Raw genomic sequence first — 22,831 nt, forward strand, 5'->3', positions numbered from 1 at the left:
AAACATGATATCCGGGAATCTTTGACCTTTTATTCTAAAGAGAGTCCCATCGCTAGTTATAAACAGCCCATGGGTGAGAGCTAGTGGGAACATGTCTCTTTGGCTGGAAGAAGGAAGTAGGAGATTAAACAGTGAAATGTTTTCTTTGTGATTCTTAGTTTTTAAAGCATTTTCAGGAGGGAGGAATGCAAAACAAATACATGGAATCGTGATTTGAGGACGAAGTGTTTTGGGAGACAGAGAATAACAGGGAATTAGTCCTGAAAGCCAACATATAGTTACATAAAATAGTGAACTTTTTGTGCTATACTAGTGTATGGTGACTCAGAGTCAGAAAGCCCCAGTTCAGAATCCTCTGTTCTCTTTATTTGTTGTCCCCGATGAACTTTCTGTTCTCGTCTAAGTTGAACCAACCCATTTGCACAATGGAGCTTTATATTCCCAGCTCTTTGAAGACTTTACTCCTGATTAGCTCCCCTCTCTCTCCTACATCATCCTTTTATTGTCTCCATGGAGTTATTCTTATCAACATACTTACATGCTGTAATATCTGACATCTTTAAAAAGTCAACACAACTCCCTCCAACCCTTTATTTTGCTCCCATTTACAACAAAAGTTCTCAAGATTTGGTCTGTGCTCACTGTCTCCATTACTTCACTTCCCATTCTTAGTGAGGGATTGCCTGTGTTTTAACTCCTCCTAAGCATTTATCCTAATCACCTCATGAAAACCTCACTTGTCAAGATTACCAATGGACAAATCTGGTGGTCAGTTGTCAGACCTCATCTTCTGAGGCCTTTAGGCAGCATTTGGCACAGCTGATTCTCTCCTTCTTGAAACATTCAGGTGGCATCCAGAATATTATATTCTCAGTGGCCCCTCTTTCTCAGTCTCCTTTGCTGGATCCTCCTCCTCAGCTCTCTTCTCTCTCTTCACTTTCTTTTATAAACTTATTCAATGCTCTGGCTTTAAATTTTTTTAAATATCATTTTAATCTGATGATTCCTGAACCGTTCTCTCTCATGATGTCTCCACTGAGATCCAGAAAGCCTGCTCTACGTCTCTATTCAGATATGTATTAATATCTCAAATTTAGTTGCCCTGAAGAGAACTCAAAATCCCCCTTCAGTCCAAAGAGAAAAAAAAAAGCAAATAAATATTGAACTTTAATTAATAGATTTTTTCCCACAGTGATGCATTAGTAATACTGAAACTATTGTGTGTAATATTCCAGGATTGAGCAAGTAGGTCCGTATATTGAGAATAGTGGGAGCCAGGTATCCTCACTGAGGGAGAAGAAATCACAAACAGAAATGGAGAAGTCTAGACTGCATTTAAAAGTATTAGTGAAACAGGGCCCAGTTGAGACCCCATTCAGTGTCCCTGGTCTCTCATTTCCCTGCCCTATAGCTTAACAATGGAGCTGCCTCCTGCAGCTTGAGCTCACAATGTCCCTTGTCCCAGTTCCCTGCTTTAGAAAATTACCCTGAAACCCTCATGCTTACTGATCACAATCTTTATGGCCTAGCATTCCTTTCAGGTTACTTCCATCACTGCTCCTGGGTTGATGACCACGTGGGAGAGTCATGTTGCCAGAGGGAAGCCTCCATGCAGACCCCGGGGAACTGTCACCTAGCCTCTGGATTGCCTAGATTTTCCCTTAAATACCGGAAGCTGGTCTGGGAATGTTAAAGCAGTTTTTGAAGTGTTAACGGGCTGTCTTCCCAGACCACTGATGCTCTGATAATAAATGCTTATTTTACCACCCAACTCCTGAATCGGTCTATTGGCTGAGGGGTACAGGCAACACAAGCCAGGATTCAGTTGGCCTCTGGTTTCAGTTTCTGGCGACTCTTCAGCGGGACAGCCTCCGGGTTCCTCCGGTAAGTCTTTCGGCTTGCGGAGGGTTTCAGGGGCTCCCTGGGACTGGGCAGATTCTTTGGCGCAAGACCAACCTCTGGAAGCAGCTGCCGAGTGATTTTTCTCCCTGAGGTGGGGGTTGCGCTAGGGCCCACCTGTCATGGACATCCTTTTGCTCAATTGGGATAGAATAAGCATTTGCTCTGCTTCCTGCCTCTAATTACTGGATCAGAAAGCGGGGTGGCCCCAGCGTGTGCAACCAGAGGATCTTGCACTCACCATCTGGGGCTCCTCTTTGAGGGCTATTTGGAGGTCATACTCACCCATTGGCGCCAATAGGTGAGACTGCAACGTCCAGGGAGGCATAATACCTCCACCAGTAAGGGGCTTTGGTTGCAGGCTTGCTTTGGTCTTGGAAGCGCGTTTGTGGTTTCAGCCTTTGGGGCTACATTTGGTTTTCGGTTTTAGCCCACTGGTCAATTGTCTGACGGTCAACGGACCATGTATAGGAGTAAGACGACATCACATCCTAATTTGGTGCCTGGTCAGGTTTGGTTTTTGGTATTCAGATGCAAATTTGGTTTTTCTGGTTTTGTCTATTTGATCCAAGGAATACTTGGATCTGTCTGTGTGTGTGTAAGTGTATGTTAAGTGTAGCCATATTTGTTCTAGCTCAGCAATGAGATCTAAGGATTCAATCCCGGATGGGAGCCCGTTGGGCAAAATATCAGGTCATTGGTAAGACTATGGCTATAAGCCGTTGACCAAAAAGAAATTAGTGTTCCATTGCAACACTGCTTGGCCAATGTATACATTAGATTATGAAAAGCACTGACCGCTAAATGGTTCATTATTATACTGTTTTGCAACTGGAATTGTCCTGTCAGAGGTCTGGAAAATGGGATGAAATACCTTATGTACAGATGTTTATTAGTTTGCATAATTTGGAAGCTAGCAAAGAAGGAAACTAATCATTCAGAGGCAGACTGTCTCAGTGCTGGAACCAGCAGCCATCCCAATCCCTGATTCTAGACCAGGAAAATTAAAGGATGAGGAAAAACTCAATGTCCTGGCGGATGGAAATCAATACCCATGACCTCCAACCGATCCCCCACCACCCGGGTGCCTAATGTAGACAGGATTAATGGAATGGTCTCCCCCTCTCATACCAGACAAGGTACACAATTCGGAGTAGGGTTAGGGAGCCAAGGGGCCACGGCAGGGCAATACCCTTTGAAGTGGCTGGCTATTGGAACTGGTCCTGGGGGACAGCCTGCCAGATACTATTGGGCACATACTCCTTTTTCCACCTTGGATTTAATGAACTGGAAAAATCTTAACCTGTCTTATTGAGAACCCCCAAAAGATGACTGATCTAATCTCCTCAGTGTTTGCCACCCACCGGCCCACCTGGGCAGATGTACAAGCCCTGCTCCATATGCTGCTGACTGCAGATGAGAGAAGGCTGGTGATAGGCAAGACCAAAGAAGAAGCTGAAAGGATGCACCAAGAGGGCCCTTGTGGGACCCTAGCACTAGACGGGGCAATCCCTCTTGTTGAGCCAGACTGGGACCCCAGTGATAGGATTGATCAGTACAAATTAGAACATTCCCAGCCATGTCTTTGAGAGGGGCCATGTAAAGCGGTGCCAAAACAACAGAGCTTACAGGCAGTCCGACAAAAACCAAATGAGGATCGCTCAGAGTTTTTGGAGAGAATTTACCAAGCCTATAGCCAATATTCTGATATTGATCCCCCAGCGGCTGAAAATTCTCATATGACCAGTCCAGAGAGTACCCTGGACATCCAGAATGAACTCCAAAAGTTAGGTGGAGTCATGAGCATGCCACACACCCAGCTGGTAGATATCGCATACGAGGTGTACAATAGCTGTGAGTACCCAAAGGCTAAGGACGCCACCGTTTCTCTGAATCAGATAAAGGAGTATGAGTGACAAAGTGTGAATAGGCAGCACTCAGACCCCTCACTAGGGCAAGACTATTGTGCCTACTGCAAAGAGCAAGGACACTGGAAGAAAGAATGCCTTAACCAAGGCAAACCAGAGGGCCAGAAAGCACCAGTAGCCCTGATGGCTGAAAGGATGGCCGGTTCTGAGGAAGAATGATGGGGCCCGGGGTCTCCTCTGTTCCCCAAATAGACCTTAGCCATCACCCCTAAGGAGCCTCAGGTACAATTGACAGTGGGAAACAGGAAAGTAGGCTTCCTTCTTGATAGTGGCACTGCATACTCTGTTCTGAATGAGAAAAATCACTGGACTTTCCTAACTGTTCAGATTACTGGGGTGACCAGCAAGCCAGAATATCAACATTTTCTACAGCCATTACAGTATGTAGTGGGAGATACACATTTGCAACGTAAGTTTCTGTATATGCCTGATTGTCCAATACCTCTGCTGGCTGAGGACTGACTCTCCAAATTTCGTGCTCAAATAACTTTTGCTCCTGAAGTGAACCAGCTCCACCTGCAGGTACCAATTGAAAATGCGTATAGATTCCAGATGATCCTGGAAGAGGATCCAACCACAGTGCTGGAAGACAGGTCAGAGAACTCTACTGTCTTATTTCTGGTCAGTCCCTCCGTCTGGGCAGATGGGAACCCTGGGAGGGCCAAGAGCAGTGAACTGATAAAAATAAGACTGAAGGAGGGGGCCTCAACTCCCTGGAAAAGACAGTACCCTCTCAAGAAGGAAGCTTTGAAAGACATCCAACCCTTAATTCAAAAATTCAAGGACCTAGGCCTTATTCAGCCTTGTCTGTCACCATATAAGAGCCCCATCCTACCAGTTCAAAAGCCCAAATCTCAGGAATGTCATTTTGTCCTGGATCTATGGACAATTAATGAAATAACAGAGGACAGTCATCCGATGGTGCCTAAACCATACATACACCTTGTAAAGTGGAATTCTCGGTACTTCCCAGTACTATATAATGTGCTGGATTCGAAGGATGCTCTTTCCTGCATGCCCTTGGACCCGCAGTCACAAGAGTTGTTTGCCTCTGAGTCGCAAAACCCGGACTCGCTACTGAGAACCCAGGACTGCTAGACTGTTGCCACAAGGCTTTAAAAACTCTCCTACCCTCTTGTGGGGGGAACATTGACCCACGGCTTGCAGACCCTGCAGCTAGAAAGAGGAGTGCTTCTGCAATATCTAGATGATTTGTTAATCACCGGTGACTCCAGGCAAGATTGCTTAAACAATACTACGGAAACTTTAAATCACCTGGCAGAACGTGGGTACAAGGTCTCTGGGAAAAAGGCCCAGACCTGTAAAAACTGGGTCACCTTTCTAGGGTTCCCTTGAGCCCAGGAAGAGAAACCTCCTCAATAACTGGAAGGATTTAATAAAAGGTCTTGAAACTCCTACAGCTAGTAGGCAGTTACGGGGATTTTTAGGAATACCTGGATTTTGTAGGATTTGGATTCCTAATTTTGTCTCATCAACACACCCTTCTATGAGGCCCTAAAAGGAAAGATTGCCCTTGATTGGACTCCTAAATGTCAAACCACCTTCCAAAAATTAAAGGAGCTCTTAAGCTCTCCCCCTGCTTTTGGGCTGCTCAATGTGTCTAAGCCATTCCGCCTATACATTCATGAGAAACAAGGTTTTGCCCTGAGGATGCTAACCCAGATGAGTGGTACAACTCAACAGCCAGTTGCTTACCTCCCTAAGAGCTTGGATAATGCAGTGCAGGGATGGCCTAGCTTCCTACGGGCTGTAGCTGCCACCTGTGAACTGATGCAAGAGGCAGAAATGTTTTCTCTTGGGTAGCACATGACCGGACTAGTGTCACACCAGGTATTGACATTACTGGAACAAAAGGGCAGATTATGGTTGATAGCTGGATGGCTGGGCAAATACCAAGCCATCCTGCTACATAATCCAAATCTCCAACTCCAAACCGTCTCTGTCCCAAATCCAGCAACACTGCTACCCCTCCCCCACGAACTGTTAATACATGATTGTATAGAAACTGTGGGCTTAGCCTATTCCAGTTGGCCAGATCTATATGATCAACCCATCCAGAACCCAGGTTGGAGTCTTTTTGTGGATGAAGTAGCTTCATCAACAACAGGAGACGGAAAAGCAGGGTATACAGTGGTTATTCTGGACCAAACAATAAAGGCCCAACCTTTATTGGCAGGTACGTCTGCCCAGAAGGCTGAACTCATTGCACTAACCCATACACCTGAACTAGCCAAGGGAAAATGAGTCAACATTTACACTGACTCTAAATATGCTTTCCTGGTGTTACATGCACATAGGGCTATTTGGAAAGAACATGGCCTCCTTACGGCTGGGAAGAAAGAACTAAAACAGGCCTCAGAAATTTTACAGCTACCTAAGGCTGTCCAAGAACCCACCCAAGTGGCCATAATGCATCAGAAAGGTGGAGATCAATTGCCAACAGGAAACAGACAGGCAGACTTTGCATCCAAGGAGGCAGCCCACTTAGATACAGTCATGGCCCTGGTTCCCATAATAGATGTCCAGAAGCATCCGCCTGCCTATTCAGAAGCAGACCTAGAAGAGGCATCCAAGAGGGGCTGCACACAGAATGGCTCAACAGGGGGATGGAAGGTCAACTCTGAAGGGAAAGTCTTCATCTCCTCCTCTCTTCTGACATGATTCTCCAAGAAGTACACCAGGCCACGCACTTTGGGAGAGATGTTTTACTTGATTATGTAGCTCCCTGGACCACTGGAATTCACTTGACACAAATAGCTCAAGATATTATCAATAACTGCTCAATTTGCCAGAAAAAATATTCCAAAAACGTACACAGATGCTAGAGGCCAAGGTCGTCAATATAGAAGCCAGCTGCCCTTTGATGACTGGCAGATTGACTTCACTCAAATGACCAGGGCATGGGGATATTACTGGTACCTGCCTGCATACATAGGTACTTTCTCCGGGTGGGTAGAAGCATTTCCTACTTGAACAGAAAAGGCAGCTGAGATAGTCAAAGCACTGCTCTGGGAGACCATCCCCAGGGACAGACTCCCCCAAAGTCTGCAAGCGACAATGGACCATCCTTTATCTCGGCCACCACTCAGAGCGTGAATACACACCTTAATATTACCTGGAGATTTCACACGCCATGGAGGCCCCAATCCTGGGGCAAAATAGAAAAAATGAATCATACACTTAAAAAGACCATAGCAAAACTCTGCCAGGAAACTCAGCTCTCACGGACTCAAGCACTACCACTTGCCCTGCTGAGAGTCCGGCTGGCTCCCCGAAGCAGGCTTAAATTAAGCCCATTTGAAATTGTTTATGGGAGACCATTCCAGGCCCTAGTGGACATAGCTCCATCTGAGTTTAACCACGATGTGCATGTTAGAAATTCTCTTAGGGAACTTACCCAGGTAGTAGAGACCATACATAAATTTGCCCTTAACAGGGAGCTGGCCCCATCAGAGAGACCCTACCATCCTTTCAAGACCGGAAACAGAGTACTGCTCCAAACTTAGAAACACCAAGGACCCGTTGACCAGCTAAACGAACAGTGGACCAGATCGTGGACGGTGCTCCTGACCACACACTCGGCCGTCAAACGTGAGGGAATCTGGCCTTGGATTCACCACACCAGAATAAAGAAGACAGAACTAGAAGACAGGAGAGAAGATACTGCCACATGGAGACCCACGCCATTAGGGGACCTCAAATACTTGTTCTCACGGCAGTCCTCCTGGGATGTTCCTCGGAGGGACCAATACCATTTGAAAGGGATGAAAATATCTGGGTTTATCTGGCTAAACATGTACTTAATATCTCTGATTTTTGCCTTTCAGGAGGGACGTATGTAGAACAGACCTTCACCTCCTGCTTAATAGGAGTTTGTACCCCACTAGAGACTATCAGGAATCACACAATGTTCCAATCTATTGACAAGCGTATATCATACTCTGACATCTATCACTGGGGTCCTGTCGTCACCAGGGAGGACAGAGCTATGTTTTCCCTCAAGGTCTCGGCGGTGACCCCAGTGGAGGACTGTGTGATGTTTACTGGTTGTACCCACTCTTGTTTCGTCCTTACAGCTGACGCAGACCTGAACTGTAGTTCTACCACCTCAGTGAGTTATGCCAACGGACATGTTAAATTACCCGCCGGCTGGTTCCTTATCTGTGGAAGAACTGTCTATTCTTATGTACCAGCCAACAGTACAGGAGGGCCTTGCTCCCTTGGAAGACTGACTGTTTTTCTGCCACAGAGACCCCACCCAACCGAACATCACACAGAAATTGTTTTAAGTTCCGACTGCAATAGTGAGCAGCACTTGTTTAGTCCAGCTGAATACACAGCCTTATCTCTCGTTGTGATGCCAGCCATGACTATTGCCCTGAATATAGAAATCAGCAGCATGGCCTGCTCTATGGTAAAAGCCCTGAATGCTACCTCTCAGGCCATCCATGCTCTCGGGGAAGAGCTGGGACAAGTCAGAGAGGCCGTCCTTGAAAATCGGGCTGCTATAGATTATTTGTTGCTAAGATATAACCATGGGTGTGAGGAATTCAAAGGACTTTGCTGCTTTAACCTTACCGATAATTCCCACCTAATTGAGGGGAAGGTTAAACAAATTCACGATCTCATATCTAATATTAAACAGAAAGAAGAGTCCTTTGGTCTTAATCTCTCCCGACTCATCTCCTGGCTCCCCAACCTTGCTGGTTTAAGGGAAACATTTTTCATTTTCCTTTTGTTTGTAATTGTAGGGCTTATGACTTGCTGCTGTATTCATTGTACCCCCACTTACAGGTCTGCTGCCAGCTGCCTGCCGAAGGCCCGATGGACACCGGAAGCTCCAGGCTTTCGTCAATGTCACAGAGACCAATTTCACCTCAAGCTAGTCTCATAGATTCGGACTTTGCCTTTTGACAGTGGGGGATTGAAACAGGGCCCAGTTGAGACCCCATTCAGTGTCCCTGGCTTGCCTCTCCCTGCCCTATAGCTTAACAATGGATCACCCTCCTGCAGCTTGAGCTCACAATGCCCCCTGTCCTAGTTCCCTGCTTTAGAAAATTACCATGAAACTTATGATTAAAATCCTCATGCTTACTGATCACAATCTTTATGGCCTAGCATTCCTTCCAGGTTACTTCCATCACTGCTCGTGGGTTGATGACCATGTTGGAGAGCCATATTGCCAGAGGGAAGCCTCCATGCAGACCCCTGGAACTGTCACCTAGCCTCTGGATTGCCTAGATTTTCCCTTAAATACCGGAAGCTGGTCTGGGAATGTTAAAGCAGTTTTTGAAGGTGTTAACCGGCTGCCTTCCCAGACCACTGATACTCTGATAATAAACACTTATTCTACGACCCAACTCCTGTGTCAGTCTATTGGCTGAATGGCGCAGGCAGCACGAGCACAGACTCAGTGGCCTCTGGTTTCATTCGTATTAACTCATGATGTTTGATACAGATATTTCTAGTACACACACACACACACACACACACACACACACACACACACACACAGCTTTTTCTGCTGAGAAGACTTAGAAACATTAACACTCCAGGAGCAATGAACACTCTTAGAATATAGATCCTCATTTTAAAATACCAGTCTTCACAAAAAGGAATCAAGGTGCTTAAGAAACAACAGAGCATAGTAGTAAGGTAAGGCTGGAACATCTTCCTGTGCCAGAAAGTAAGGAATCATTTAAAAAATAATGGGGACATGTCAAAAGGACACAAGAACTAGCATGAAGAGACTCTCACTGACTAAATCTTGGGAAATTTGAGCACCAAAATAATTGACATTAATAAATAATAACTCTTTGAATAAAAAAACCCATAAGTCAATACTAATATAAATAAATTAATAAGAGAAAGTAAAGTTTTACCTTATAGTGAATGACAACTAATAAATTTAAAGCAATGACAGTGTTACGGGAGGGAAATCAGCATTTGGCTACCATCTTTGTAAAAGATGACTTAGGTATGAGTGATCAACTAGTGGCTGAGTGTTTGATGAGGATCAGGTATTTATATAATCTCTAAGTATCTCCCCATGGGTTATCATTAATGACAATGAGAAATGTAATAACTTGACAGTGAAGAGAGCTGGTTGACACTAAAATAGCAATCACAGTTAATATAATCTACAACAGGACAATGTCTTATTATATGCTTCTTGATATAATACACTGAGGACATATTATTCCTGTAGTATTCCTGATGAAAATGCATGAATGTAATCATAAGGAAACCACAGATAAACCCAAATGAAAGGACATTCTAGAAATTTTACCGATCCTCTTTAAAAAAAAAGTCATGGTCTAGAAAAACAAAAAATACAGAGAAAGCATTCCAGGTTAAGACACTAAAATACAGGGAAACAAAAAGGAGTGAATAATACTGGATTGAATCCTGAGCTGAAGGAGAAAAAAGACATTGGGAAATTGATGAAATTTGATTATAGAATATGAATTAGATGAGAGATAATATTCAATAGTACATTTCCTGATTTACATTATTTTACTCTATGTAAGTGATTATCTTTGTTCTGGGAAATGCATCTTGGAATACTGAGAGGTAAAGGGGTGCTTTGCAATTTATTTTTGCAATGTATTCAGATTCAGGAATAAAAAAAGAATGATAAAGCTAAAAAGGAAGAATGTAAATAAGTGGTGAATCTGAATATGGAGTACAGTTCTTTGTACTATTTTTACAACTTTTCTGTAAGACTGAAATTTTATTAAAATTAAAAGTTACAAACGGTTTATGTTGTTTTAGAAAAATCAGAGCTGGCAATGAAGTCGTAAATAATACCAGAAGTTAATATCAAATTCAGCCAGAGTAAAAGAGTAAAAGAGCAAGAGACAGAAGTCAGGTGAGCTGAGAGGAAGGAACTGCAGAGTTTTAAACCTCATAAAGGAAGCTGATTCAGAGGATGACACAATCCAAATCATGGCCTCACTAATGATGGCTGTGAAAAGGAAAGATCAAGATTCTGATATTGTGAAAGTTAATGAATGAAGAGGCCAGTCATCAACACAATGTTTGAAACCTACAAAGATGACAAGAATGGTTCAGTTATAGACAAAGAATTCTCCAAGTTTAAGGTGGCACAAGTGGATAATGTTGGGAGTCCAAAGAAAGGCACCAACAAGGGTTAGTGGGGGAGCAGGGAGATCAAAGCAGACAATGGAAGCTTAATGTGCACTGACCTTTGCAGGATAAATGAGAAGGAGAAGGTAGGGGAAAAGGCCTCTATTGGAGAAGGTTGCCAGAAAAGTGGTATCATCAGGGAAAACCAGGCTTCACTTAAAGAAAAGGAATAGGGAAATGTCAGAACTGCAGGGTTGTCTTGTCAGGAGAAGGTGTTGGAAAGACTGGATATCCACAATTTACACCACATATAAAATCAACTCAAAGTGAACCAAAGACCTAAATATAAGAACTAAAATTATAGAGATACTAAGATGACGTAGTAGGTAAATGCTGTGCTTACCTTCTCTCACAACCACATCAAAATTACAACTAATCTACACAACAACCATTATTGAGAATCACCTAAAATCTTGCTGATCTAAAGCCCTTCAACTAAGGATGCACAGAAAAAGCCACCTCCAGACCAGAATGAGGGGCAGAGATGAGGAATGGGCTGGTCCCACACCCACCTGTGTGACCATTAAAGATTGGGAGGTATATTTCAGCTGTGGGGGTCCCCCCAACCCCCAGAGGAGTCAGAGGTCCCAGCCCCACAACAGCCCAGGGTGCCAGTGCCGGGAAGAGAAGTCCCCATAGTTTCTGATTGTGAAAAACAGTGGAGATTGTGACTGAGTGAGACAGTGCAGCTGCACTCACAGGCTCTCCTCTTAAAGGGACCACATGTGGACTTAACCACCAACAGAATCACTTGCTCAGAGCTTCAGGGTGGGGCAGCAGCTGGAGAGGCGACAGCAACATATGCTGGGGAACTGAGTTGTCTGGCTTGGGACAGGGGCTGGAGAGGTGGCTTTCTCCTGGACAGAGGAGCTGGCAGAGGCCATTGTTTCTTTGTTGAGCCCTCCCCCTTCCTGGTATACAGACGCAGGCAGCCACCATATCTGAGTCTCCTACATTTGTTCACCACACACTGGTGATTTGAGACCCCACCCCACCCAACTTACAGACATACCCAAACCACTTCCAGTGGCCTTTTCATACAAACTGGCTGCCTTAGCTCATGCTACAGACTTTCCTAGGGTCTCTCAAAGGTTCTCAGAACCCAGACAAGCAGCATCTGGCTTGAGCAAGTCCTGTACCTCTGGCCAAGCAGCCCTAAGGTGGCACTAGTGGCAGCTGGTCTTTGTTTGTGGCTTGGCCTCTCAAGGCACTTCCAAGCACAGCATGGGTGACAGCCATCCACAGATTTCTTTGTGGCTCTTGCCGGGTGGTCTCAGGTGGGGCATGGGCTATGGCTGAACTTGACCTACAGTGGATCCCCTCCAAGGAAGTCCTGGGCTGGCTCCTCCAGTGACCAGCTTCAGAACAAGCTGGAGCATCACCCAGTCACCTCCAAGTGCAACAAACCCAAGGGGCAGATTGTGCAGGCACCCGAGTCCTGCTGAGGCAGATCCTGCTCTGTAAGATCAACCCCTGCACAATTCTTCCACTGTTGTCAAGGCCAGTCCTCACAACCAGTGAGCCCAAGGGTCAGTCCTTCTTACTGATGTGCAATTATCAACCAAGTCTCAACCACAAGAGGAGGGCACACACAGCCCACACACTTGCAGTGTGTGACGCAGGTGACCAGAAAGACTGCACCACTGAACCCCACAGCACACCTACTACATAAGGCCACTATACTAAGACTGGAAGACACAGAAGCCCTACCTAATACATAGAAAAAAAAAAACAGGTAGGCAGCCGAAGTAGGGAGACAAAGAAACATGTCCCAAATAAAAGAACAGAACAAAGCTCCACAAATAGAACTAAATGAAATGGAGATAAGCAATCTATCAGATGCAGAGTTCCAAACACTGGTTATAAGGATGTTCAGTGATGTCAGGGAGAACTTCAACAGAGATATAGATAGGAAGCACACAAATGGAAATGGAAACCATGAAAAAGAACCAGTCAGAAATAAAGGACACAATAATGGAAATGAAGAACATATTACAGGGAATCAATAGTAGATTAGATGAAGCAGAGGGTCCAACCAGCGATGTAGAAGATAAGGTAGCAGGAAACACCCAACCAGAACAGCAAAAAGAAAAAAGAATCCAAAAAACTGAGGAAAGTTTAAGGGGCCTCAGGGACAATATCAAGTGTACCAATATTCACATGATAGCAGTACCAGAAGGAAAAGAGAGAGAGAAAGGAATTGAAAACCTACTTGAAGAAATAATGACAGAAAACTTCACTAACCTGGTGAAGGAAATAGACATGCAAGCCCAGGAAGCACAGAGTCCAAAACAAGATAAACCCAAAGAGGCCAACACCAAGACACATCTTAATTAAAATGCCAAAGGTTAAACACAAAGAGAAAATCTTAAAAGAAGCAAGAGAAAAGCAGTTAGTTACCTACAAGGGAGCCCCCATAAGACTGGCAGCTGATTTCTCATCAGAAACTTCGCAGGCAAGAAGGGAGTAGCAGGAAATATTCCAAGCAACAACATACAACCAGGATTGCTATACCCAGTAAGACTGTCATTTAGAATTGAAGGACAGATAAGGAGCTTCCCAGACTAGAAAAAGCTGAAGGAGTTCATCACGACCAAACCAATATCATAAGGAATCTTAGAGGAACTTCTTTAAGATGGGAGGAGGGTTAAGGATGGGTGAAAGGCAAAGGTATTAAAAAGTACAAATTGGTTGTTACACAGCAGTCATGGGGACATAGGGTATAGTGTAAGGAATATACTCAATAATATCGTAATAAGTAAGTATTGTGCCACATAAGTACCAGATCTATCAGGGTGATAGATGGGAATGGGGTTGGGGTCAGGGTGAAAAAGGTGAAAGTATTAAGAAATACAAATTTGTAGTTAGTACAACTTGGGGAATATAATCAACAATGTTGTAAAGGTCATGTAAAGTGCCAGATGGGCACTGGACTTATCGGAGAGGGTCACGTCATAGACTGTGTAGATGCCTGACCAATGTGCTATACACCTGAAGCTGAAGTAGAATAATATTGAATGTCAACTATAACTAAATATATATGTATATACAGTCATGGGATGTGGAGTACAACATAGGGAAGATAGTCAATTGTATTATAACAGCTATACAAGATGTCAGAGGGGTAGTAGCTTGCAGGGTGGGTTATCACTTTATGAGACATTTAAATCTCTAACTATTATGTTGCTTTGTACACATGAAACTAATGAAAAAAGTTTTTAAATAACTAAAATTATAAAGCTCTTAGGAAAAAACATGGAGGAAAATTTTCATGACCTTGGATTTGGCAATGCTTTTTAAAATATTACACCAAAAGCACAGCAACACAAGAAAAAATAGATAAATTGTACTTCAGCAACTTTGAAAACTTTTATGCATCAAAGGAAACATCAAAAAAGTAAAAAGTCAATCCACAGAACGGGAGAAAATATTTGCAAATCACATATCCAATAAGGGTCTAATATCTAGAATATAAAAGAACTCTTACAATGCAACAAAAAAGATAATTTAAAATGGCCAAAGAACTTAAATGGACATTTCTTCAAAGAAGATATACAAATGGTCAACATGCACATGAGAAAATGCTCAACATCATTAATCACTAGAGAAATGCAAATTAAAACAACAAGATACCACTTTACACCCACTAGGATGGCCATAGGAAAAACATGAAAAATAAGACGTGTTGGTGAGCATGTAGAGAAACTGGAATCCTCACACATTGTTGAAGGAAATGTAAAATGGCACAGCCACTGTAGGAAATAGCTTGGTGGTTCTTTGATAAATTAAACCTAAAATTACAATATGACCCAGCAATTCTGCTTCTAAGGGTGTGTGTGTGTGTGTGTGTGTGTGTGTGCGCGCGCATGTGTGTGTGCGCGTGTACCTAAAAGGAACTTTGTAAACAAATGCTCATAGCTGCTCTATTCACAATAGCCAAAAGGTGGAAATAACCCAAATATCCATAATGGATGAATGGATAAACAAAATGTGCTAAATCCATATAATGGAATACTATTCGGCTACCAAAAGGAATGAGGTACTGATTCATGCTACAACATGGATGGACCTTGATAACATAATGCTAAGTGAAAGAGGCCAGACACATAGGGCACATATAATGTGATTCCATTTACATAGAATACCCAAAATAGGTAAATCCATAAAGACAGAAAGCAGGTCAGCAGTTTCCGAGGGCTGGTGGGAGAGCGGGAAATTGGCAGTGACTACTTAATGGGTACAGGTTTCTTTTTGCAGTGATGAAACAGTTCTGGAATTAGGTAAGGATGGTTGCACAGTATTATGAATGCAATTAAGGCACTGAATCTTATACTTTAAAATGGTGAAAATGCTATTTTATGTTGTATGTATTTCACCCCAAGCAAAATATGCAGGGTTGTTTCAGAGAACATAGTAGAAGGAGCTAGAGAGGTGTGTGAGGTTATACCAGGTGTCTGTGGGATGAAAAACAAGCAGATGGAAGGAATTGCATGAAGACACTGAAAAGGAACTTCGGAACTGTATTTTGAAGAGCTATGAACGTCATATTAAAGAGTTTGTACATTACTCAAGAAACAATAAAGAATCACTGAAGAGTTGTAAGCAACAGGATAAAATGATCTGACAGTTCTAAATTTTCTGTAACACTCTTTTGAAGGGAGGCCCAATCTGAGATCTAAACAGCTATCCGAAACTTTTGTTGACAGTTTCGTTCATAAACTTGATTGAACTGTCTCGTCCTCTTTCCCAGGAAGAAGAGGCTCAAAAGTCCTTTCCTAAGTATATCATTGTTTCGATCTCCCTCTTAAACTGCAAGCCAGACTGGTGGCCATCCCTAACAACATTTTAATACCTCTCTTAGGATAAATTTTATGAAAGGAGATGAGTGCCTCCCTAAACAGTCAGTGGATTGAAGGCCTAGGCTATTTTAAAAGGAAATCTTTTTAACACAAATATTCCCCCGACTTCCAGGCAGCCCTGAAGCCCTCTTCCAGCTGTAGGATGATCCTTTGTGCGTAAGCACAAAAGCCAGGGCTGCTAACATTTCATGGCAGAAAGTCAACTCTGCCGCCTGCAAGTCTGGCATGCAAGGCACATAGATCTATCTTTAATCAAAACCACAGACAATTGGCACTTGGGGCACTCCAAGAATGCAGGCAGGAATTCTCTACGATTCAACCCCGGCCAAAAGCGCCCATGAACACCTGATGCCGAGAGACTTGGTAAGATCCATTTTTAACTCTCTCCTCTTCTAGACAGTGAAGCACTATCCTATTTGAGTTAGGTGAGTTCACAAATCACATACAGAGGCCTTGTCACCATAGTTTCTCATTTGTATGACTTTCCTGGACTTTAAGCTAATATTATAGTTTCAGACTCAAATAGTCAACTAAATAATATGTTTTACTTTTCAAATCAATGACACGTTAGCCAGACTTCATTCAAGACACCTCATGAGTTGCCTATAGTCATTCTATCCGGCTAGTCTCACCTCCTACGGTTCCCCTTGATAGCCTTAACTTCTGTCCATTTATCTAATTTATTTTGTACCTCCTGATGTGTCAGTTGCTAAGGATACCAAGATAGATAAGACATGACTCCTGTCTTTAAGGTATCATACTAGCCCCAGAGAAGGACAGACTTTTGACAGTTGTAGGAATAAGGTATTTTTCAAGTGTTTTTCTCCAGTACTGTTTTGGTGTCAGCCAAAACTCTGTGCCAAGTATCTCAGGAGCTTTACAAAATCAGAGATACCTCCCCATTCTAGGCAGGACTTTACTCTGTATTGTCTAATCACAATGAGATGGAAATTTAGGACAATTAGAGAGACCAGCCAAAAAGCCTTTGCCTGACCTAACAACATGTGGGCCAGGTAGTACCCAAATAATACGAGCTGTGCCCGTGCTCTGAGCATGGTGTCTGTCTTCCCACCTGAGCTGTCCAGGACTCCTAAGGCTTGCATACAATCTACAGACAAACCTCATGCCTTGACCAGCTTCCAAAGGTGAGGAGAAGCTATGTACTCCTAGTATCTCCTGGGCTTCAAACTGTGCTGTCTAATCACAACTCTTCCTTCCTTTGAGTCAAGAATGGGCAGATCTCTCTCTGTTATGGAACCATTAAACAGCATGAAAAATTGGGGGACAAATAAGAGTTTAATCCCAGAAATTTTCTGAAATCCACATACTTTCTCCCCTTTTATAAAATGTAGATTTTTTTGCAATGACTTAAGAACAATAAACAATAAGCACAGTTTGTTAATCCTATTTGTTGCCTATGAAAAGAGCAAAAAAATAATTATGTATTAAATGTCAGGAATTTTTGAGGCCCTTTGTGATGGTTCATTTAATATTTTACCTTGACTGGGGTAGGGATGCCCAGATAGCTGGGAAAACATTATTTCTAGGTGTGTCTGTGAGGGTGTTTCCAGAAGAAATTACCATTTAAATAAGTGGACTGAGGAAAAAAACACATCTGCCCTCACCATTGTGAGTGGAAATCACCCAATTCATCCAGGGTCTGAATAGAACTAAAAGGCAGAGGAAGGCAGAATCCTCTCTCTCTCTCTCCCTGAGCTGAGACATCCATTTTCTCCTGCTTTCAGACATTGGAGCTCCTGATTCTTGGGCCTTTGGACTCCGGGACTTACATCGGTACCCCCCTCCCCCCATCACCCTTCCCAGTTCTCAGGCCATAGGCTTCATGCTGGAAGTTACACCATACTGGGAGCTCCCCTAATTCTCACTCCCCTGGACTTGGACTGAATCCTACCATTGCCTTTCCTGGTTCTCCAGCTTGCAAACGGCAAATCCTGGGACTTCTCAGCCTCTATATAATTTCTTAAAATATTCTCTTTCTTATAATAAATCTCTTTCTATATCTATATCTATCTATCCTATTGCTTCCGCTTCTCTGGAGAACCCCAACACACACTTTAGAGGGGACACTGACTGAAGAACTGAAGACCTCCCATAGCAAACACCCAGCATGGTGCTGGGCACATGGAGAGTTTGTGATGTGACACTAATTGTAGCCCTAAGTGTGAGCTTCTGTAGGAAATATACATATATATTCCCCCCACATTATTCCCATTCTCCTTGAATTTCCAAATAGCACTTCTTTTGTCAGTGCCTACTAGGTCCTCTTATTTACGTGTAGGATTTCTACATAATTATTTTCTGCATTTTCCTCAATCTGTCCCCAGTTTGCAAACCAATGTATTCGAATGAGTTACTAAGGCATTCAGCTTCTTGTCTATTGGCTATTTTTACCCAATGTGTCAGATCCTCTTTACTGCTGGAATGGAATAGAAACAGACATGGTAACAACTGTGAACTTCATACAGAGCCAAAAAGCATTGTGTGGTGCCTCTCAACCATGACTGAGTTTTCGTTTTGGCCTGCATTGGTTTTAGACCTCACTATTCCAAGGCTATTACAGTTTATCTACTCGAGTGCACTAACATGGGAACATTTCCCTTCTCCCTGCACTCCCACCAGGCTGTGTGACAGCCTCAGATCCTCCAATCCCTGGCAGAGTCAAGTCACTGTCTGCTCTGCTGACTCAACTCTCTCTAAGGCCACATCAAGGTCTAGATTTAGATGCAGGTAGTAGGAGGCCTGTGATTTTGCCTTTGTTGCCAACCAGGGAGCCCTAGGCTTTGGCAATCATTAGTTCTTGATTTAAAAACTAATCATTTAATTTTATTTGTTTACCCTGAATCAGTTTTGTACCTATTTGTTCTCAGAGAAGAGGATGGGTGATTAGTTAATATTCTAGAATGCCAACAGGCTTAGAACAGGCCATTTCTATACTGACTCAATTTCACTTTCTAAGACAGTTTCTGTGTGACACTATGGGCAAAGGTAAATAAAGTCAGAATGAAGACTGAACTCTATATTTCTAACTCCTCCTCTCCCTAAACACATACACACAAACACACACACACACATGCACACACACACAAGCGCGCGCGCGCACACACACACACACACACACACACACACACACACACACACAATCTGCAGTTGAGAAGGCAGATCTCAGTCTAGACCATCCAACACATCTTATGAGCCATTTGGCTTCCATTTCTGTCCCAAATAACAACAATGAGAATCTATACAAGGAATATCCAGAAGGAATATGGGAGGAGAGAATGTTAATAGCTGTATAAAGTAGAAAGTAAATTTAACCTCAGCAAAAATAAAAATCCTAATACTGAAAATCCTTAGCAAAGAAGTGAAACCCATCATTGAAAATATGACACGGAAACTGGATGGTCATGGCAAGGGGCTCTAGATGGGATACATACAACTTGAATTAGAAATTGAAGATTCTCTGAGATCCAGGTACATTATACAGTCAGAAGATGCCAAGCTGCTGTCCAGCCAAAGCACAACCTAGCATGGCTTTCTTTCCCCACATGGCATGACAGGCCACCAGGTGTCAGTGAAAGCTAGAAAATAAAAACACTGTATTTATTTTTAATAGTTTGCCTAAATTTACACTAGGACATAATATTCTGGAGATGCTTGAGATGTAATAATAATAATAATAATAATAGGATATCAAATATAGAAACTCACAAACATCAAAAAAGTTCATTAATGAACACTATGATAAATGAACTCCCAATTTTTTTCATGATATCAGAGAATGTCTATTTTATTGAACGAATGTCACGTTTGGGTGGAAGAAACAATGGTTCTTAGGGGTCAGATATGCAGCAAACAGCAAAATTACCTTAATAAACTTGACTGTCAGGTGCATTCCCACCTGGGAGCATAAGCACCAGGTGAGATGGACAGCTACTTGAGGCTCACAGCTATTGATCAATTCCAAGGAATTGTAGCTGGCTTTTCCACACTCCCAATGTAAATAATCTTACTTCAGTTTCTTACTAGCAATTTTAGAGAAGGTTCTATTTGGGTAATTGTCTCTGCTGCAAAGAATCAAGCAAAACAATCAACTCCCTTTCACCTGTATGGCACTTAAATTTATCATGCTTAGAATAGATTGGCGCGCGCGCGCACACACACACACACACACACACACACACATCTGCCCCCAGAAAATTTAATCTTTCTACTTCCGAGGTCAAGGTGCTCTTGTGGTAGCCTCACCTGTACTTTCAACTTAGCCCTATTCTTGAGAATTAGGTATCCCTCTTGGCCTGCAAAACGAAATTATCCCTGAGGAAATCAAAACTACCATTTTTATACTACTTTATGCTTAAGAGACATTTTCATTCACATTTGATATTAACAGCAATCCTGTGATATAGGTAAAATAATTTCACGCCCATTTTATAGATGAGATTGACGCTAAAAAATTAACCCAAGTTTGCATATCAGGTTAACTTCTTAGCATCAACTTTCCATTTGTAAATTTTCCTGACTCAGTTCCAAGAGCAAATGAAAATAAAGAGCAACGCACTATTATAAATATTTTCTGTTTTCTGAGAAAACCACATATACAAAGGTAGAATAAAGAGACAGATGTAAATGTGGTTATCCAACATGAAAAACTGAAAAACGAAAAACATTTAATACTGTCAACTGACGCAATTTTTGTCAAATGCTAGCTAATGAGATTAAACTTATCATGAGACTATACCACTCACTGTGAACAAAACAAAAAAATGTATCATATATATATATATATATATATATATATATATATATATATATATATAATGTTTTTTCCTCCATGTCATTAGCAGAAACAGAGAGGGTTATGAGCCATATTTACTTAATGATGGTCTATGAGGCTTAATTTCATATTTTTTAATTTTATTGTAAGAAAACTAGGAGAAGTGTAAAAGTAAAATTTATGGGCTTTTGAGTAGGAGCCCCAATGATATAGATCATTTATACTCTCCTGAGTTCTGAACTAACTGATATAAACAGAGGTCAGGAAGCTAGGGCTGGAAATGCCAGCTTTATGACTCATGAGCTATTGGAGAAAAGTGACATACGTGGGAGGTGGTAGTGGTTCCTAACAAAGGACCCTGTACAGATTCACCCAGAAGCAGGACCCAAGACAAGGATTTGACGGCAACTAATTCTTTTTCGGAAATTAATCTGAGCAGAAGAGTAGGAAACGAGACAGGGAAAGGAGAAAAACTGGCAAAGATTACATTCAAAAGCCAGTTAGCACTGCAGACAGCCTGCACTCAGTCCAGCTGAGGACTCTGGGAGAAAGCAGAGAACACACCTCAGAGTTATCTCAACTTAGTGTCCCTAAAGCTAGCACATTTATTCATCAACTCCCACTCCATCCTTGTTTGAGAACTGACTTTGGGATATCAATTCTAGGGCTCTTCCAGCTTGTCTTGTGCATGGGCCAAGCATGCGCTTGTGGCCAGGAAAAATACCTAGAGGGTATTTTTAATAAGCAACCTTCTGGCTATAGACGTAAAGGTTGGGAGGAGAGAGGTGAGCAGCCATAGCATTTGCTATACCCATCGAGTCTTTGGCAGCACTGCCCACACTCAGGCATCCCCAACAGGGCAGGGCACTTAGATCTAAGCTTACCACGTAACCAAGAGCAACCCCAGATCTTAGGCTTTTCTGAGTGAAGAAAGAGAAAGGGAGAGAGCCATACATGCTCACTTCCTCACCCAAACTCACTTCCTCACCCTTTCCCAATGGATAAGTCACTCCTCTGTAGAGAGGTGTACCGCGTTTCCCCGAAAATAAGACCTAGCCGGACAATCAGCTCTAATGCGTCTTTTGGAGCAAAAATTAATATAAGACCTGGTCTTATTTTACTATAATATAAAACCAGGTCTAATATAATATACAGTGGTACCTCGGTTTTCTAACGTAATCCGTTCCAGAAGTCTGATCGACTTTGAAATGTTCAAAAACCGAGGCACGGTTTCCCCATAGAAAGTAATACAAAATGGATTAATCGGTTCCAGACCTTTAAAATCAACCCCTAAAACTGCAAATTTAGCATGAATTTTACTATCTAATGACACCATACATCCATAAAATTTGCGGCATTCATAAATCGAAATGTTCATCAATGGAGACGTTCGAAAACCAACGTACCACTGTAATATAATATAATAATATAATATAATACCGTGTCTTATATTAATTTTTGCTCCAAAAGACGCATTAGAGCTGATGGTCTGGCTAGGTCTTATTTTCGGGGAAACAGAGTAAGTGAGGGGGCAAGAGGGACCAAGAGTGAATTCTGTTGGAACTAGGGGGAAAGCCCCCTCTCCCCAATGATGGTAGTTCTGAGTAATATTACAGCAGGTGAGAAGTAACTAGAAAAATTACCTAAAATGTCTTTACTCACCTTTTTACCTTTTGTTACCGAAAATAAATCCTGGACAAGACACTTTTTCTGATTTGACTTAAGCTTTAACTGAATTATTAGCACATTTCTACATAAAGAATAAAACAGATCATTTGGGTACTAGATATGTAAAATAAATACACTTATACAGAGACTCAAGTGGCATAAGAATTACTTTCAGACATTAATATATATACTCTTAGGGCGAATTCTAAATCATAGCCCAGTTATTGGGCAGTAAAATTAGCTAGTAAATTATTTTAAGAACTCCCAGATACTAAGCAAGTTGACTTTAAAAAGGTGAGAAGTGAATAGGCAAAAATAAACACTATAAACAGCAAAATAGCCTAATAAATAACTTGTCAGAAAACAAGAAGTTTTTATAAGGTTGTAGCATACTTATGCTGGGACCTAAATAACATCTGAATGTGGCAGACCAATACACACTAATTAATTTATTTTACTAGAAAAGGGAAGCCCTTCTTACATGAAATATATCTAAGGTCAGACAATTAAGTTCG

At 42.3% G+C, this 22,831-nt stretch overlaps 1 protein-coding gene and 1 long non-coding RNA gene across 4 annotated transcripts in view; one reads left to right on the forward strand and one right to left on the reverse strand.

Moving 5' to 3' along the window:
- The window catches only part of LOC141567827 (uncharacterized), a 176,521-nt gene that overhangs the window by 148,191 nt on the left and 5,499 nt on the right, over positions 1 to 22,831 (reverse strand). The window lies entirely within an intron of this gene.
- On the forward strand, positions 1,580 to 9,195 carry LOC141567811 (uncharacterized). Its single transcript, XM_074316335.1, has 2 exons — positions 1,580 to 1,884; positions 7,285 to 9,195. Exon 2 carries the CDS (start codon positions 7,519 to 7,521, stop codon positions 8,740 to 8,742), a length of 1,224 nt encoding a protein of 407 aa, XP_074172436.1. The 5' UTR covers positions 1,580 to 1,884; positions 7,285 to 7,518; the 3' UTR covers positions 8,743 to 9,195.

The sequence above is a fragment of the Rhinolophus sinicus genome, linkage group LG12, assembly GCF_036562045.2.
Source record: "Rhinolophus sinicus isolate RSC01 linkage group LG12, ASM3656204v1, whole genome shotgun sequence".
NCBI classification, from domain to species: domain Eukaryota; kingdom Metazoa; phylum Chordata; class Mammalia; order Chiroptera; family Rhinolophidae; genus Rhinolophus; species Rhinolophus sinicus.

What these genes read in the sequence shown, in the direction of transcription:
- LOC141567811 (XM_074316335.1), top strand. Translation starts at nt 7,519, where the DNA reads ATGGAGACCCACGCCATTAGGGGACCTCAAATACTTGTTCTCACGGCA.